This window comes from Anolis carolinensis, chromosome 3, assembly GCF_035594765.1.
Source record: "Anolis carolinensis isolate JA03-04 chromosome 3, rAnoCar3.1.pri, whole genome shotgun sequence".
In the NCBI taxonomy this organism is placed as follows: domain Eukaryota; kingdom Metazoa; phylum Chordata; class Lepidosauria; order Squamata; family Dactyloidae; genus Anolis; species Anolis carolinensis.
In genome coordinates, this window is record NC_085843.1 from 195,022,396 (window position 1) to 195,042,846 (window position 20,451).

Sequence of the window (20,451 nt, forward strand, 5' to 3'; positions counted from 1 at the left end):
GGACCTGTTAACACAAAAGCTTGCTCAGAACAGATCAATATCAAACAAAATGGATTGGAACAACTTTATAAGCTTTCTTAAAAAAGAACAATTCAAAATGTATATAAAAATTGAATAAAGAAGCCCCAAGGGTCAAAATAGGATATATGTAAAAAGACATATATCACAGGAAAAGAGTGTTGGGTAAAAGAATAAGTAGTGCCACGTTGAGTGATCTGGAAGTAATATGAATAATGCATGTGTTTGTTTGGGGTTTTTTTGTTTGTTTGTTTTCTTTCATTTTTGGTCTTTTCTTACATTTTTTGTTTTTCGGGTTGAAATATTAGTAACAATCAGTTATTGCTTTATTCTGCAACTATGTTCACTCACATTCATTGTATAAGGAAATCAGTATCATAGTTATTTCCACTTTTTTCAACCTACAGTTGTTTGTTTTGTGTAATTTATGTTATTTGACAATAAAAATGATTTTTTCAAAAAATAATAATTGTAACCTCCTAGATCAAAGACTACAAACATTTGAGTAAAAATATTTTTTCAAAAATTAAAGTACGCACTTCATTGGTCTCCAAAATATTCAATAATACTGTAATGTGACTATCAACAATCCATCACAATCCATTCCTTTTAATTTACCTACAAGAAATGTTGAGCTGTCAGAATATTTTACACAGCACAATTTGTTGTAGGCAACTAATTTATGCTCCCCCAACAAAATGTTACTTTGAGCTCTATTAAAATCTATATCAAAATACACATATTGTACTAAAATATCTGTAATATGCATAAGTATCTGTGATTATCATAAACCATGAACCAAATTCATTCAAAAATATAAAATATATTTATACATGTAGCATTTGTTTTAAAAGATACCTCACTCCATAATACAAATCATTAAATATCCTTCTCTTCCCAGCATAGTAACCAAGCTTTATAATACTTGGCAGTTAAATTTCAAACCAAATTATAGATCTACTGTCACAGCCCTATATTATGAGTGATCATGAGGGTCACAGTTCACCATCACAACTTAAACTGAGGGGTAAAGTAGGTTCTATATCTTATAATCAGAATATGACTCACCAGATGGATTTAAGGATGGTCTGTGCTAGTTTTGAGATAGAAAACATTAAGAAATGCCTTATTTATAGAACTCTAAAGTTTGACAAATGATTTCTAGCAGTTTAACAGGCACTGTCTGCCCCCGTATACTTGGCTGGAGTTAAAATTTGCAGCCTTATTTCTTTATACAGCATCTTCTGGAAACTTTGTTAAGTTAGTTTAGAGACAATGTTTAGTCAGTACTTAGTATTCAGTTCATTCTATTAATACATAATTAGTCTGCATTTTTTAATAATTAAAACTAATTTGCTTTTAATAGTACATTGACAGAAGTTTGGTGCTTCTAACATGGAACACTAACTTAAATTGTATGGTAGTTTCTATTCTATGGACCAAGAGGTGTCCAGGAGCTCTGTGAGTGCGATTACACTGGATTGGTTTCAATTGGTGAGTACTGCTGATGGGGCAAATAAGGAGGACAACTTGTTTTCTTGCTCTCTTGGTTGGTTGTCCAGTGACAGAATGCAATTCAGTCTCAAATGCAAAACATTGTTGCTGCATATCTCACAGAGGGGAACTTTCAATCCTTTTTAAAAGAAGCAGTAGTTACACCACTGCAAAAAAAGCCCTCTGCAGATCTCCTGGACTAGACCAGTGTCTAACCTTCCTTTTTTTGGCAAGGTGATTGAGAAGGCAGTTGCCCTCCAACTCCAGGCAGTCTTGGATGACAACACACTTCACTGACTCATTTCAAACCTGTGTCAGAGCAGGATATCAAGTTGACACTGCTATGGTCACCTTAATGGATGATCTCCATCTTAACACTTTCCTTGGAACTTGACTGAAAATGAATATATCTTAACACAGCGAACCAAAAGAGGGAACTTTTTTTGTTAATCTAATGTTTTATTTTGGCTAGAAGAGGGAATAGCTAGGGTAGACAAGATGTGGACCTGTTTTACCTCCCATGACAGGAACCACAAGTCATGTTGGAAAGAACCATACTGATTTCTACCCAAAACACATCTTCGGTGTTTTTGGCATCCCTGTTTCTGAAGACTATAAGAAGTTATCTTATTTGCCATTCTAGACTTGGTTCACCAGACCATTTAAATCAATAAATATATGGTGCAGGAGCTGAGTTCTTTTGAGAATGTGATAAAATGAGAGAGATTTTTAAGAAAAGCTTTTCCCCACATTATTGTTTACATAGGTAGATAGATAGATAGATAGATAGATAGATAGATAGATAGATAGATAGATAGACAGACAGATAAGATAGTGGGGTTTTTTAAGTCCTCCCACCTGCCATTGGTGAAAAATGACATAAAATACAACACTAAGATTTTCATACATATAGTTGTAATGAGCAACTTCTTCTGCCTTTCGCTGTTTATTCTCTAGATCAAAGCTTTCCAAACATTTGATGTTGATGACACAGCATTTTTGGACATGCATCTTTTCATGACACAGTAATTCAGTTTTACTAGCACACCAGAAGTTAAACCAACACCTTATAAGAGATATCAACACACACATAAACTGTAATAACAAAATGTATCGGGACACAACGTACTTTATGAAAACCTATGATTTATATTTTTAAAAAATATATAGTTTATTGCTTATTTCACATAGGCTTGTTTGGTTTGCACAACACACCTATGCACTGCAGTCAACACACTAACATGTCATGACACACAGTTTGGAAATCTTTGATTTAGATAGATAGACGATATCAGGAAAGAGGACTTTTCTATTAATATTTGTTCCATTTTAGAAGAAGACTTATAATTAGCATCCAGGAATTGTATCCCACTCTTTGGATGACTTCTATGTATATTCTTGTTCTCTTTTTCTAATTAGAAAAGTATCGTCAGAATCCCACCCACATTTATTCAATACCATGATTGCTTTTGGCATATGCCCTCACTAACAGCTGCTGTAGCCAAGTAGAATATTAACATTTTAAATTATTAAACTACTACTACTACAAGAACAATTAGCTAGATCCTAAATTTATCAGAATATAATTCTAACCAACTTCGTGTTCTCCTGGATTGTCCGAGATCTCAACAGCATACAGCTTTAGCCCTTGGTGACTCTTTCCAATATTGTAAATTCTTGTGATATTTGGACACATCTCATTCACCACTTTCATCAGCTGCAAAAAGAAGGAATTATAGTTACTTATAAAAAGTGGTAAGTTGAGAAACAGATATAAGCTTTTGCCTCAGTGCATGCTAACAACTATATTGGTTTTGGCTAAGCATAAAAACAATGAGAGAGAGGGGAGGATTTTTTTAAAAATCTAAGAAATGACAAACTGTTAATCTGCATTTCTTAAAATGGTGTTGGATTTTCTTCAGGAATTCTGTATTCTGCATATTTTACATGTATGTTTCATTTCAGAAGCATCAAAATACAAGGTGCATATTAGGTCATGGGAAATGTTAATTCTCTGTTAAAGCTGCAGTCACAGTTAATAAAAACCAGAGGGCTTATAAATCATGTCCAGAGAAAAATTGTGAATAGATTGTTATTATGAGTCTTATGTAGCATTTTTTTCTTCCATTTGCATCTTGGCAAAAAACTGCATAAATTTCCTAAAACAATCCATTAGATTGAATCTCAATTTGCATAGTGCCTGTGGTTACAAAAGGCAGTTCCAGTTTTTCAGAAGACTTTGTTGCTTTGGGGCCAATTTAAGGTTAATTCTCTTCCATATTATTGTCTTATGGTCTTTGCCACAACCGATTCATCTGTTTATTGATTTAATTTTAATTTTTTGTTTTCTCTTTCAAAAAACATCCCAATGTTATTTATCACTGTATTGTTGTTGTTATTATGAATCGGTGCCTGGCCACTATGATGGTCTGGATGAGGGCAAATAAATTGAAATTGAATCCAGACAAGACAGAGGTCCTTCTGGTCAGTCATAAGGCTGAACAGGGTATAGAGTTACAGCCTGTGCTGGATGGGATCACACTCCCCTTAAAGGTGCAGGTTCACAGCTTGGGAGTCCTCCTGAACCCATTGCTGAGCCTGGAACCTCAGGTTTCGGCAGTGGCTAAGGGGGCTTTCGCACAATTAAAACTTGTGCGCCAGTTGCGCCCATACTTTGGGAAGTCAGACTTGGCCACAGTGGTCCACAATCTCATTACATCTAGGATAGACTACTTCAACACGCTCTACATGGGGTTGCCTTTGAAGACTGTTCGGATACTCAAATAGTCCAACGAGAGGCAGCCAGGTTAATAACTGGGATGGCATACAGGGAGCACACAACTCCCATGTTGTGTTAGCTCCACTGGCTGCCAGTTAGCTACCAAGCACAATTCAAAGTGCTGGCTTTGGCCTATAAAGCCCTAAATGGCCCCAGCCCAGTTTACCTGTCCAAATGCATCTCCCTTTATGAACCACCACAGAGTTTAAAATCTTCCAGGAAAACCCTGCTCTCTGTCCCACCACTGTTACAAGTGCAATTGGTGGGGATGAGAGAGAGAACCTTCTCAGTAATTGCCCCTTGGCTATGGAACCTAGGAGCCTCTGGTGGCCTAGGGGATAAAAGCCATGTGATTTGAAGGTTGGGTTGCTGACCTGAAGGCTGCCAGGTTCGAATCCCACCCAGGGAGAGCGCGGATGAGCTCCCTCTATCAGCTCCAGCTCCAGCTCCATGCGGGGACATGAGACAAGCCTCCCACAAGGATGGTAAAACATCAAAACATCCGGGTGTCCCCTGGGCAATGTCCTTGCAGACGGCCAATTCTCTCACTCCAGAAGCAACTCCAGTTGCTCCTGACATGGAAAAAAAATGGAACCTCCTCCCTGGTGAGATTAGATCAGCTCCCTCTGATTTTTTAATAGTCAATGTTTTCAATACATTGCGATGTTTTAGAGCTAAATTTGTAAATACAGTAATTACTACATAATGTTACTATGTATTGAACTGCTTTTTCTGTCAATTTGTTGTAAAACATGATTTTTGATGCTTAATTTGTAAAATCATAACATAATTTGATGTTTAATAGGATTTTCCTTAATCCCTCCTTATAATCCAACATTTACACTTATCCAACATTCTGCAGGCCCGTTTATGTTGGATAAGTGAGACTCTATGGTAAATTATTATCATCTACATCGCTGCTGCTACACTCAGATTTGCTGCCCATCTGATTCTTTAGTAATTTAGTCCATCATCCTTCTGAGAAGATAGCCCTACAATAAAATGTTGTACTGTGCTACTTTTCCAGTTTCTTCAGTGATGGTAGAAAGCTGAAACTATTTTGAATCTTCTTTTTAGGTGTGATTGTTCCAAAGGCTAGAACCTGAAATTATTCAGAGACTTTTTAAAATAATCATCTCCATTTAGCCTTCCACATTTGTGGATTTAATTTCTGCAGATTTCATTCTTATGGTCTCTTTAGGCATTTCTAATGCCACATCTAAGCAGACATATAATGCCATTTCAAATGGCATTATGTGGTCAGTGTAAACTCCACATAATGTAGTGTAGATGGAATCCATTTACTCTAGTGCAACTGTATGGTTACCTGACCCAATGATCTGCATTTCAAAATTTGGGTTATCAGTAACAGCCATTCACAAGTCAGTATGTGCATGTCAATTGCAGTGCCAAATGTGGATCCCAGATGACATGACTTCCAATACACATACAGCATTATGTGCTTCGGACTTCAGGGTTTTGTAATAAATATGAAAATGCTACAGGGAACCTTATGTGATGGAGACCATGCTAGAAATGGAGCTAGGTACTAGGCAGCACTGCCTCATTTCTGAGTATTCAAAAGACTGTTTGAATAAAACTTGCCTGTTTGGGGAATGAAATATAGAGACATGCCAGGACTGGGAAGGAAGAAATCACTGTGTCTTTTACATGTGGTTATTTGATCTTTATTTGGATGGTCTCACAGACACATTTAAATAAGGAGGAAGAGGAAGCAATATTGCAGAAAAAAATAGAGGAATTATATCAGCAGAGAGAAGAAAAATAATGTCAGCCCAAGAAATATTGGGCCAGTATTTAGTATTACAGCTATAGATTCATACTACCTCATCATAATAAGGTAAAAGTAAAGGTTTTCCCCTGATGTTAAGTTTAGTCATATTGACTCTGGGGGTTGGTGTTAATCTCCATTTCTAAGCCAAAAAGCCAGCATTGTCCATAGACACCTCCAAGGTCATGTGGCCGGCATGACTGCATGGAGCACTGTTACCCTCCTGCTGGAGTGGTACCTATTGATCTACTCACATTTGCATATTTTTGAATTTACCTCTCCTTAATTAAGCAACTGATATAGGATTTGGGTAATCATTTTAAAGACTTAATATAAAATAATTTGAGGTATATATATTAGCCTTTTAATGTGCATGTGTGCATGTATGAGTATGGGCAGAAAAAGCTAACAATTCATCCAATCCCAATACAGACATTTCTTAGACTTGTTGAATCACATTTGGGCTTATCATTGAAAATGAACAACTAAACACTGCTCAATGGCACCATTACAATAATGCTCTCCAATCACGCAGTGATTGGAGAAGCAGATGATATTAGAGACCATGATGAAGGATTGAGCTCTCCACTGATCAGTTACAGCTACTGCCATCGTTTTATCACGTCTCTTTTTCATCCTTATACAAGATCAGAGGAAATAATTTTGTCCTGCTTTAAGCAGTTTGTTTCCCCCAGATATAGTCCAAACCTGATCAACTTGTCTTTGCACAATTAGGACCTAAATTCATTTAACTTTATTGTTCTTGACACTAATTATGCCAATTGAGTTTCTACTCATCTAATCTGTCTGCTGGAAATATAGGCCATGAAATCTCTTGTGAGCACACTGTGTGACTCAGTACACAATTGCTCAATAAAAAATGAATGATGACTCACTCAGTATAAGCACGCTGAAGATTCAGCACACTCAAAGTGATTCACATACTTCATGTCCAAAGGTATTATCTTTATATATTTGAAGGATAAGATAGGGAAGAAATATCTTTAGCACATTCTACACCTACACCTAGAGTGATATAAATCTAGACATTTTTCCTGCTGTGAGATTGAAGCTAAAGGAATATAATTATAGCTGTTGGTTCTAAACTTAGACCAGCAAGGATTAATGCTCATGTAAATCTTGGCCATTTGTGTGGCACAAACCGTCTGTTTCTAGTCTTACTACCTGTCATCTCAGAATGAAATATTGCTCCTATTTACAGTATAAAATTATGGCTACAGAAATTTAAGACAGAAAGTTTTCTGAGGGACACCTAATATATTCCATACAGTAACCCACTTTACACCATACTTCATTGTCGCAGCTTGTTATTATAGTGTCCTGCAAGCAGAGAAAAGATATGGAAAATCTTTTTGTTTCCGTTTCCGATTATTTTTGCATTTATATTTACCTATGAATATTTTGCTTCCCAACTCACAAACACTGTTTTTTTTAAAAAAAACTGAACATTTAAACAGTTTATGGGCATTTGCTCTCACTCTCTCTTGCTCTCTCCATATACAGTGTTCCCTCACTACTTCGCGGTTCACTTTTCGTGGATTCACTGTTTCGTGGTTTTTCAATAAACTTTAAAAGACTATTATAAATCATAAAAAATTACAAGTTACAGCCTAAGGAAGGGAGGAAGGAGAAGCCAAAAGGAGAGAAAGGAGCCCAAGTGGCAATGGGAGGAGAAGGAAGCAATTTATCAACACACGATTGGTTGATAAAGACTAAAATAGTGTATAACTACTAAAATAATGTATAAATATTAAAATAAATATAGTGTCCCTACTTCGGGATTTTCACGTATTGCGTGTGGTCCTGGAACTTAAACACAGCGATAAGTGAGGGAACACTGTATAAATATACATATAGAGAAAGGGAGAGAAATATACAGTAACACACACACACACACACACACACACACTGTTTCTGGGAGGGAAGGGGTTAATGCTTCTGACCAGATCGTGATTCTGTGTGGATATGACTGAATGGCAGTAAATTATTTATTTGCAGTATTTACACCCCACCCTTCTCACCCCGAAGGAGACTCAGATTGCTTACAGAACACACATACAGCAAACTTTCAATGCCAATTATACAATTAACGAAGACAGACAACACAAACAAAGGTAAAGACTGTTTTCCGGCATCTTGAGGGGGTTGCTGTTGCTCCATCTTCCAGGCCAAGAAGCTTTCCTCTGATTGATGTCCTTAAGGGCACTTTTATTACCTTCCCGCTAAAAGTGGTACCTATTTATAATTATTTTATGTTCCAGCATGAAGTGTTTGCCGTATATTTGTTGTGCTCTGCCCTGAGTCCCCTTCGGGATGAGAAGAGTGGAATATAAATGTTTTAAATAAATAAATAGATAAATATTTGTGTACTTGCATTTCTGCTTTCGACCTGCTAGGTGGGCAGGTGATCTGGGGATAATGGCGGGTGTTCACCCCGACCCGGGATCAAACTGCCGAACTTTTGATCGGCAGGATTTTTCTGCAGCACAGTGATTTAGCCTGCTGTGCTAAGCCCAGCCCACTCTCTTCCACGTCTCTTCCAGTCCAAGCATACTATAACATTGCATTGGAGGACCTAAAAATCCTAATAAAGTTCTCTCCAGGAATTTGCTAAGTTCTCCAACACAAGTCTGTGGCACTTTCAAGGGGAAGCATACTATGGAATCACTTGGAGAACCTAGAACAGTGGTTCTCAACCTGTGGGTCCCCGTGTGTTTTGGCCTACAAATCCCAGAAATTTTAGCCAGTCTACCAGCTGTTAGAATTTTTAGGAGTTGAAGGTCATAACAGCTGGGGACCCATGAGTTGAGAACCCCTGACCTAGAAAGTGCCCAGAGAGACTATTTCCACCCCAGGCACAGATGAGTAAAATCACAGATATTGGTTCTGTGGTTACAGAGATATTCTAAAATTTTCTCTCAAAATATGACTATCGAAGCACATTTTTGGGAATTATAACATTTAGAAAGTGTGAAATTAGCCGGATGGCTAGCTTTTAATTTACACATCAGGGCTGCAGACTGGATCAGTTTGCATTGAATTCACAAAGATGAAATTCTTTAAGCCCTCTTGGGAAAGAACAAGTAAGGTGCTTTAATCCAAAATCTGCTTGATGGAGACTGAAGTTTCAGGGAAATTTGACTCAGTTCAGCATAATTCTCACTTATCTGTATTAACCAAATTCAATAGGTATACATATTGCCAGCATGAAAAACTGTTGAACCAAAGGAACCTTTCTTTTAAAGCAACGGAAAGACAAATTCATTATCACCAACATAGCTAAAAGGGCATCAACTCCAAATTTTTGAGCACTACAGGTTGAAATTTCTGTATCAGTATGGTTGAATCAGAAGGGTTCATTTATGAAATTGGGATTTCAGTGGGATAAAAGATTTGGCAGAAGTTAATGTCAAGAGGGGGAATCTAAATGTTATATTATTAATACAAGAGAATTTCTTTTAATTATCTTCTGAAGGTTCACCTATGGCAGTTGAAAAACCATAGGTGAACATTTCTGCAGTTTTCACCATCCTTTCTTATAAAAGTCAGTACACATACATAATTCTCCTTTCATACAAGTTCTCACCCAAAATTCTGCTCTTTGTGTCCTACCTGCCTCATTTCTTTGTAGTTGTGATGTTTAAAATCAAGGTTGTCTGTCGTTGTCATTTCATTTCTTCTGTGATAATAATTATTTGGGTCTGTAGTAAAAATAAAATACATTTTTCATGAGGGTATAGAAAAACTACACAATGGTGGAATAAAAATTTAAAAACCTTTAGGGTACAAAGCTGATTTCATCTTTATTTATTTCCCATACTTGTATCCCGCCTTTCTCACCTCGAGGGGGACTCTGGGCGGCCTCACAATTGGCAGCAATTTGATGCCCAACATACAATTCCAAAAATAAGAATTACAATTAACACCAAACATTAAACATAAATTAATTAAAACAACAGTTAAAATCATGCAAGTTCCATATCGAAGTCCAGGATAGATCCATTAGTCTGTCATCTTAAGGTTCTCAATTATTGCACTGCTATGGTTACTGCTTATTGGTCTGCCCAGTTGGAGTTTTCTATTTCTTCCAATTCCACTTTTATAACTCCTAATCCTATCTTTCTTTGTCCCAGGTTGTTGTTAATTGCCATCAATTAGGGGAACTCAGAAGGACACTTCTGCTATATTTTGGTAGGCCTGAATACATACATGTTACAACTATGGATTTATGTATATGTATTATTTGTGTATTATTTATACAAGGTGTTTTCAAAAAGATTCCATACTGTTATATTTTCATTGGAAATGGTGAGGGTGGGAGCAGTAGTAATTGCATGGCTGAGAGTGACATGTAACTGGTCTGTCTGGCAAGGCGGCTGACCTTGCAGTTTAGTGTAAGAGTTGTCATAACATGGTGAAGATGGCCATGAAACTTATAAATTGCACCAAAGTGGAACAGTGTTCTATCATATGCTTTTTGTTGGCAGAAGGTGTGCCAAGAGCACAAATTCATCTCCTCATGTGCCCTCAGGATGCGGATAAAGTTCACTCTTGTACAGTCATCTGTGAGTCTGTGAGTGGCATGAAACATACAAAAATGGCCACAATAGTGGGATGAATGCAGAGTGCCCTTATGGGTTTTGGGGGTTTTTTTTCCTGTTCAGATTTCACCTCAATTTCTGTCCGTGATAATTAAATTTTGAAAAAAAATGGCTTCTTGTAGAAACAAGGATTTGTGAGAATGCTTCACTGGAGGCATCTTTTTCCCATGATAACTTTTCCAGGAGTGAATTTCCCTTCTGAGGGGTGGATAAGGCATGGCGCAATGGGTTAAACCCTTGTGTTGTCGAACTGCTTACATGAAGGTTGACAGATTGAATCCGCAGGATGGAGTGAGCTCCCACTGTTAGCCCTAGCTCCTGCCAACCTAGCAGTTCAAAAACATGCAAATGTGAGTAGATAAATATATACTGCTTTGGCAGGAAAATACAAAAAGATGCTCCCAGCAGTCATGCCGGCCACACAACAAGGAGGTGTCTATGGACAACACAGGCTCCTCAGCTTGGAAATGGAGAAAAGAGCACCTATCCCAAAACCAGAGATGAGCACCACCTCCAGAGCCAGAAATGAAAGAAATCTTTGCCTTTGTTTGTGTATTTGAGTGTCTCATTGTATTTCAATCTAACAAGGCACTGAATATTGCCTGTGTCTGTCTATAAGCTGTAATCTGCTCTGAGTTCCCATGGGGAGAAGGGTGGAATATAAATAAAGTGTTATTATTATTAGATTTCTCCCACTCCCCATTGTCTCATCCCCATTCTTAACTATGAGTCATTTGTAATTTGGAAACTGCCTAAATATGTGTTGTTGAAGGCTTTCATGGCAGGGATCACAGAGTTGTTGTATGTTTTCTGGGCTGTATGGCCATGTTCCAGAAGTATTCTCTCCTCATGTCTGGAACATGTCTGGAACATGGCCATACAGCCCGGAAAACATACAACAATCCTGCCTAAATATGACCTCCACTCCACAGAGAGGACTAATCTAAATAGCAAATTGCTAGGAATACTATTTGAGATAAATGATGCATCCTTGTGTTAAACATATAAAGCTCTGGAGATTACTTTTTCTCCTCCTTCTTATGCATTACTGAAAACAATATACCCTTAGGAAAGTTTAGCATGCTGAATCAGCAGGAGGGCAGGTAACATCTGCAAGTTCTTTATGCCAGTTGCTGCTCGTTCAAGTGACAAGCAAAATCTTCAGAGCATTTTTCAATAGAATGCATGCAATCAAAATGTCCTCAGGCATTCCTCCAAGGCTTCTTAGATTTTAGATTTTGTGGCTGTTTTCATGCATCCTCTTGTTCGACATGAAATTTTTCTACACAGCATTGCATTGCACTCTAGTATTCTTTTAGCTCTTTGTAATCTACTCAGATTACAAATTACAGAAGGAGAGTGTTGTGTAGTTGATTTGAGTGTTGAATCAGGACTCTGGAAGACCAGGTTTCAAATACCCACTGCGTGGCCTTTGGCAAGTCACATTCTCTCAGCTTTGGAAGAAAGTGATGGCAAACCCAACAAATCTTGTAAAATAAATTATTTGATATAGTTGCTATAAATCAGAATTGGAAGGAGATAACAACAATTTTTTCAAAGAATGTCCATTGCTAGATATATTAACGACGTAATAAACAGGGTTGTTATGTGTTTTCCGGGCTGTATGGCCATGTTCCAGAAGCATTATTTCCTGACGTTTGGCCCACATCTATGGCAGGCATCCTCAGAGGTTGTGAGGTATATATCTCACAACCTCTGAGGATGCCTGCCATAGATGTGGGCCAAATGTTAAGAGAGAATGCTTCAGGAACATGGCCATACAGCCCGGAAAACACACAACAACCCTATGATTCTGGCCATGAAAGCTTTTGACAACACATAATAAACACATGTCAAGAATTAAACTGGGTAGCTACTGATTCAATGAAAGAAGCCATGCCCCTGAGTTTGTAAGACCTGTTAAAGGGTGACCTTTATAATCATAGGGTTATCAAAAATAAAACTCGACTTGATGGCAATTAACAACATTAAACGTGGGACAAAGAAAGAATGCCTGACATAGATGTGGGCGAAAATCCTGAGAAATAGCTAATGGACCAGAAATGCCAATAATTTGATGCAACTCCCATTTCAATGCTTCCATTTCACTCGTAATACCAGTAATTCAAAGCAACTTTCATTTACATCAAAGGGACTATGCAGCAGGCAAAGGAAAATGATGCTAGTCATTTCAAACAACAAAAACAGTTTTAAGACAGTGTTGCCCAAAGGAGTCTATGGCTGCAAAGGGACTTGAATCTAATCTAGAAGATGAACCATTAAGCATCTGCAAGCAAATAATGATCATCTTTCTGTTTAAAAAAATGTGATCCTGCCTTGCAATGACCATTCTGTGACAAGTCATAAATAAATAAACACTGTCTGTGCTTAAAGGCATTTTCTTCTCTCCCTGACTCAAGATACACACATGTAAACACACACACATTTTCCCTTTGTGTTTGATTTGCAAAAGAACTAGAAAAAAGTACATTTATCCCTTTCAGGCAACAACTAATCCCTATGTGTCATTTTGTATCCATCTGCACAGCAGTATTCTGCAAACTGGAAAGGAAAGGTAAAGAATGAGAGAGAATGCACATGTGCATACATGTTTACTTATCTCCCCACATTCTTTATCTCCTTCTTCTATTTACTTTCCCTTTTCTGTTATCTCTTGAAGTGGATGAAGGTCCCCCACAAACCCAAATGCTAAATTAATTTTAGCTAACAAAATGATCTGTTCAGGAGTTCACAAATTATTTATATTCAGATAAGCTTCCAGGGACTATTTAGGAAAGATGCCTTATTAACCTTCAACAAAGTAACACAGAAGAACCATTCAATTTGAATTATGGGAAACTTCAGGGAATCTCTGAAACAAAAGAGGTACAGAGGCCAACATTCAATTTCTAGTAACATTTGAGTGTATATTAATTGAATCCAATGCTGATTCATAAGTCAACACTTATATAAAATCTATAATTCAATAGAGCAGTTCAAGAAGTGATCAGCGGTTGGATTAGTTCATAATCTTTGCAACCAGATACTGTGGTGCTGATAATTTATTGGCATCAGTCTAGGAGCCTTCCTTTGGTTCTTTCACCTACATTAGAGCAAGACAGGTAAAAGGCAAGTTTCCATCCAGCCTGAACATGGATGTAGTAAGACCATTATTAAATAAATTATCATTGGACCTGTCCATAATGGATAATTACCACCCAGTTGCTAACCTCCCCTTCCTGGGCAAAGTCCTGGAGTATGTAGTGACCTCACAACTCCAGGGATTCCTGGAGGAAATGGATTATCTAGATCCATTCCAGTTTCGTTTTAGACCCAGCTACAGGACTGAGACAGTTTTGGTTGTCTTGGTCTATGCAGAGAACTAGATAGGGGGAATGTATCCCTGTTGTTCTCCTGGACCTCTCAGTCAATACCATCGATCATGATATCCTTTTGGGTTGCCTGGCTGGGATGGGACTCAGTGGCACTGTTTTACAGTGGTTCTGGTCCCTTCTGGAAGGACGCACCCAGAAGGTGGTGCTTGACCCCATAGCCTGTGGGTTCCTACGGGGCTCTGTACTCTCCCCTGTGTTGTTGAACATCTACATGAAGCCACTGGGAGAGATCATCCAGAGGTTTGGAGTTTGGTGCCACCTGTATGCAGATGACACTCAACTATTATTCATTTCCACCAAAAGCCAAGGAAGCAGCCCAGATCCTGGACCAGTGCCTGTCCGCTGTAATGGACTGGAAGAGGACAAAAAAATTGAAATTGAATCCAGACAAGACAGAAGTCCTCCTGGTCAGTCATAGGGCAGATCAGGGTATAGGGTAGCAATCTGTGTTGGATGGGATAACACTCCCCCTGAAATCACAAGGGGTCCTCCTTCACTCATTGCTAAATCTGGAGGCCCAGGTTTTGGCGGTGGCCAGGAGGGCCTTTGCACAATTAAAACTTGTGCACTAGCTGCAACAATACCTTGAGAAACCAGACTTGACCATGGTAGTCTATGCCTTGGTTACATCCAACCTAGACTACTGTAATGGCCCTACATAGGACTGCCCTTGAAGAGTGACCGGAAATTTCAAGTAGTTCAAAAAGCTGCAGCCAAGCTACTCACAGGTGCTGGACCTAGGGAGTGCTACAGCACCTTCACTGGCTGCCTATTTGTTTCCAACCCTGATTCAAAGAGTTGGTTTTGACTTTTAAAGCCCTAAACGGTTCAGGTCCAACTTACTTATCCAACGGCATCTCCTCATACCCAACCTGATCAATCACCAAGATCATCAGGAGAGGCCCTACTCTCACATCTGCCACCATCACAAATGTGGTTGGGGCCTTCTTAGTGGCCGGCCCAAGCCTTTGAAATACCCTCTCTTTCTTCTTTCAAAAAGCAGCTGAAAAGCTTTCTGTTTAGGCAAGCTTTCAGCGAAGACACCTAGACTGAAGTGTCAGGAAGGCTATTTTTTATCGACTGGAGCAAAGTGCAATATAACCTGACAAAATACCACATTAATGTATGTTGTTTTAAAAATGCTTATTTATGTTTATTGCCTGTTTTATATGTTTTATATATGTGTTTGATTGCTGCTATTTTAAAGAATGCTTAATATGTTGGAAGCTGCTTTGGGTTCCTTTGTGGGAGAAAAGTGGGTTATAAATATAGATTTATAATTATTATTATTTTACCTGGGAGAGGACAACCAAGGATTTCCATTCTCATACATATGCTTCCTTCTTCATACCATGTTCGAGGGTTTATCCGAATGTAACGTGCAACAAGAGGAACGGGCAGCTCATTGAGGACTGGGATTTCCTTTTCACTATTGCCTTCGAAAATCTAATTCAACACACAAGTAGTGGGCAGCATTAATAACAACACCTGAAACAAGTCCAAAGATGAGATTTGATCGCAACCTTGACAACTGGAAAAAGAAAGCAGGAACACATGAAAAATGAGGTTCATATTTTGTTTTGCCTCAATGCAGCATAATTGTCTCCTTTGAGGCACAAAGGAGTAAAAGGATGAGAACAGGAAGGAGAACTTCACTTGCTTTCTGATTCTTTCAAGGCAGTATAGCAAAGCTTGGGAATTTAAAGGGAAGCTAGTCTTATCAGTGGGCCTCAGTTATTCCTTTGTATTTCAATGCATTTCGATGCATTTCAATCTCTTCATGGAATGTCAAAAAAGTTGAACAGGCTGAATTTAAAGTTGTTCTGACAAGATTATAGTCTGTACTTTCAGCCGCATAATTTGAGAGCGTAGAAGAGTTAGGAGAATACTGCCATATATGTTACACACAACTGACCCCTCTAAACCAGGGGTTCTCAAACCTTTTCAGATGCAAAGACCTTTTTGAAGCAAAAGTTTTTCATGCAGCCCCATATACGAGGGCTATCCAGAAAGTAGATTACGTTTTGGTATTAAAAATGAACAAAGTATAGGAGAAAACATTTACCATATGCAGTTGAAAGCCAGACCAAATATCACTTCTCAACGTAGTCCCCATTGAAATCTAGGCACTTCTCATAGCGCTAAAAGAGTTTGGAAAGTCATTCCCCACCAAACTTTGCCGCTTGGCTTGCATCCTCAACCAGGCGGGCGTCCCTACCCGCAGCTGCGCAGCTGCATGCGCTCAAATTTTCCCCACACTGTCCTGGATTGCTCTTCTGTTTTGCAAATGCTTGCAAGGAAGGTTATGGTGACCGTTTTTTGGGACAGGAAAGGTGTGCTTCTTGCAAAACCTTAGAAGAGGACGAATCCAGGACGAATGAGGTAAGATTGAGGGAGTTTTTTTAAAAAAAGATAGGACTTGTATGGAAGTAATGTGTCACCAGACTACAAGTAGTATTTCATGCACATTTTAGTTGTCTAGGGACTTCTCATTAAGACCTTGTTTTAAGGCAGCAGGTCCATTTATTAAGCTATAACTAGATGGCTATGGTTTTGAAAATATTATATTTTCTGATACTAACCATGTCTCCAGAAATGTTTTTGACTGTCACCCATGCATGGCTGTCATTGCTCACCATAACTTTATAAGATGTTACCCAATCACTCCTAGAAAAAAGGAAAAAAGAGCTTTTTAAACTGAGCACACACACACACACATACACCAACTCACACAATTCAGTTGGGGGTGGGGGGACCTGAAATGCAATGCTAGGAAAACATTATTAAAAAATTAGATTTAGCAGAAAATACCTGAAAAAAATAAAATAACAAATATTAGACAGATTCCTTGAGGAAATTCTTCCACTGAAGCTTAGCCAAAGAGAACAGGAAACAGAAGACAACCCTTTCCTGAAATCAATTTATTTGGGGAAAGCTGTTTGTAATGAGACACTCTAATCTCTGCACAGAAAATAGACTTTTATACATTATGCTGAATCCAATTGCTAGTTTCCATGAAATACAGTAGTCTGATTTCATAGAAAAGATCAGCAACTTCATAGAAAAGATCAGCAACCTCAAGCTAAGCACCAAGGACATCCTGATCAGCTTCGATGTGGTGTCCCTATTTACCAAGGTTCCGGTAGCTAACACCCTCACACTAATCAAACAAAACTTCCCAGAAGACATCACAGCCCTGTTTCACCATTGCCTCACCACTAGCTACTTTCAGTAGGGCAATGGATTCTATGAACAGAAAGATGGAGTGGCCATGGGGAGCCTGCTCAGCCCAGTAGTAGCAAATTTCTATATCGAACACTTTGAAAAACAAGCCCTAGAAACAGCACCAAAAAAGCCAACTGTTTGGTTCAGATACGTAGATGACACCTTCACAATTTGGAGCCATGGAGAGGAAGAACTCAGCAAGTTCCTGGACCACCTTAACAGCATCCACCCAAACATCCAATTCACCATGGAAAAAGAAAAGCAAGGAAAACTGCCATTTCTAGATGTTCTGATGGTCATCCGCAAACCCAATCAACAATTGGACCACACAGTTTACAGAAAACCTACACACACAGATAGATACCTTCATAAAAACTCCAACCATCACCCAAGTCAAAAAAAGAAGCACAATCAAAGCCCTGACAGACCGTGCACAAAGAATCTGCGAACCTCACCTCATCCAAGGTGAACTAAACCACCTAAACTGGGCTCTACAGGCCAATGGATACTCCACTACAGACATCAGAAGAGCTGCAAGGCCAAGAACAAGCCATGAGAGTCAAGACAAAGATCCACCCAGAGGAAAGGTGTTCTTACCATACATTAAGGGAACCACTGACCGCATAGGCAAACTGATGAAGCACAACCTACAAACTATCTACAGACCTACAAAGAAAATCCAACAAATGCTACGGTCAGCGAAAGACAAGAGGGATCCTCTCTCCTCTGCAGGAGTCCACCGGATACCATGTAGCTGTGGAAAAGTATACATAGGGACCACCAAACGCAACACACAAACACGAGTCAAAGAACATGAAAGGCTCTGCAGACTAATTCAACCAGAGAAATCAGCCATAGCAGAGCACTTGATGAACCAACCTGGACACAGTATATTATTTGAGAACACAGAAATGCTTGACCACTCTATCATGTCAGACTACACAGAGAAGCCATTGAAATTCACAAACATGTGGACAATTTCAACAGAAAGGAGGAAACCATGAAAATGAACAAAATCTGACTACCAGTATTAAAAAACTCATAAATCAGAACAGTAAATTAGAAGCAACACTCTGAGACATGGGAACTAGGGGCAGTTAACAAAGAATGCCCCCAGGCAGAAAGTAACTAGTAGATGTAGCCATTCAATGCAAATTAGGGTGATTAACTGGAACATTTAAGCTGGCTTCCAACTGACAAGAGTTCTTCCCTCACTCTGGACTTTCCACAGATATATATAAACAATCCTTGCTTAGTTTTTCCATACCTCACAGCCTCTGAGGATGCCTGCCATAGATGTGGGCGAAACGTCAGGAGAGAATACTTCTGGAACATGGCCACACAGCCCGAAAGACATACAACAACCCAGTAGTCTGATTGTTGGATTATCATTTACGTAAATCATATTGACTTGGTTGGTCTTCAGCAGAGGCAACTGGTAAAGGGGAGTGGGTTGCATTACCATCTCAGGAGACATTGGAGAGCATCAGCCCACCAACATCTGCTCCCCAAATTTTCTTTTGAACCAAATTCAGTGTGTAAACACTTGATCTACATGAACATGGGCACAATACAAAGTACTACTTAGTTGTGACTTATAAAGCACAATAGAGCTTGAGTCCAATCTGTCTCATAGACCACATCTCCCAACAGTAGGTTTTTAAGATCCTTGCATGGAAGCTTTTATCCAGTCTGACTGCTATTTTGGCATATTTGGTGAGAACAAAGGAAAGAGAGATTTCTCAGAAGCTGTGGACATTAAGAAGATGGCTGAAATTAGTTGTCTTTTCACCAGTAGGCAAACTTTCTTGTTTAGTTAGGCCTTTTAACTCTCTACTGGCCATTTTAGAAGATCTTTTAATTCATTATTAATCTATCTTATTGACCTTTTAAACCGTGTTAAAGCTGGCAAATTTCATTCCCTTGTACTATGTAGAATGGGATGGAAATGGTTACAGAAGGGAAGAGAAAAGGCTAAAATGGCCAAAGGCTAATGCCCCACTCCATCATTGGTGATGCTCAAATTCAGCCTTGGTATGCAAAACACAAGAACTTGTTTTAACATAGAATTTCTGGTGTGAATTAAATCTTATTTTGTTATTTATTATAAAAAATCATATTCTAGAGTTTGGCAAAGTTCCTTTTGTGGACAAAACTTCCCAGAATCAGAATGGCAAGTAGTTCTTACTGCAATGTGATTACTGCAATTTGGAAAAGTTTTTTTTTTACAATTACACAATGTTGGCTGCAGGGTTTCAGAGTTATACAGTAAACCAAAAAGGGGCTTTTTCAAACTCTATACAATTGCAATAAACACCTGCACTGCCTATAAATATTAAAATTAATATCATAAATTAGGAATATCAATCAGTGGAGCTCTGTAATCCAAACAGGTCATTCTTCCAAGCTCTGGTAAAATAACAGTAAAAAATACATAGTGTTTCTGCAATAATACATTCATTTTCAACAGACCAGTCAGTTCAAATCACTGTGTTGCTGGTCTGACTGCCCTTTCTAGTGGAATTCCAACACTTTTTCACTCCCTCACTGTCAAGCACAAAGCTCCTCTTGTTCCTTCATCTCTTGTGTGATTTTCCTTCCTCCTGAGTCTATCTTTTTATGGACTGTTCTTCTTGTTATCTCTATAATTTCTCTGTTCATCTTTCCCTTAGATCTTTTGTCTTCTCCATCTGACTTTCCCTTAGGCACCTGCTGCCCCGAATCTTCCTTCACTTAACTCTTGTGCTTGTAGACTGTTGTCCAGCTTAGCTGTCTAACTCTCTTTCTCTTTCTATTCACACACCTTCTAGTGAGTTTCATTTCTTTATTCCAATGTTTTTGCTAGCATTCATGTTTATTAATGGTGTTGCACTTTTTGTAAATATTGTTCTGTTGAATTAGTTGGGAAACCACCCTGTGTAATTCACTACCTAATTGTTCCTCAAGCAGGCGCACAAAAACTTGCCTTATATGGAGCTGGACTTCAATGGTGGAAATAATATGTGTTACTATTCACTTTCCTGCAGAATAATGAGTTACCTAAGCCTTGAGAAACATCTGCTAGAACAGTGTTTCTCAACCAGGGGGTCAGGACCTCTGGGGGGTCATGAGAGGAGTGTCAGAGGG

At 38.6% G+C, this 20,451-nt stretch overlaps 1 protein-coding gene across 1 annotated transcript in view; it reads right to left on the reverse strand.

Annotated features, from left to right (window-relative positions):
* Nucleotides 1-20,451, reverse strand: part of cpxm2 (carboxypeptidase X, M14 family member 2) — a 97,705-nt gene that overhangs the window by 35,678 nt on the left and 41,576 nt on the right. The window contains exons 5-8 of the mRNA XM_003218602.4: nt 16,683-16,767; nt 15,396-15,546; nt 9,717-9,805; nt 3,106-3,229 (exon numbers count right to left, since the gene is read on the reverse strand). Coding sequence (XP_003218650.3) covers nt 3,106-3,229; nt 9,717-9,805; nt 15,396-15,546; nt 16,683-16,767 — 449 coding nt within the window. The remainder of the gene's footprint in view (nt 1-3,105; nt 3,230-9,716; nt 9,806-15,395; nt 15,547-16,682; nt 16,768-20,451) is intronic.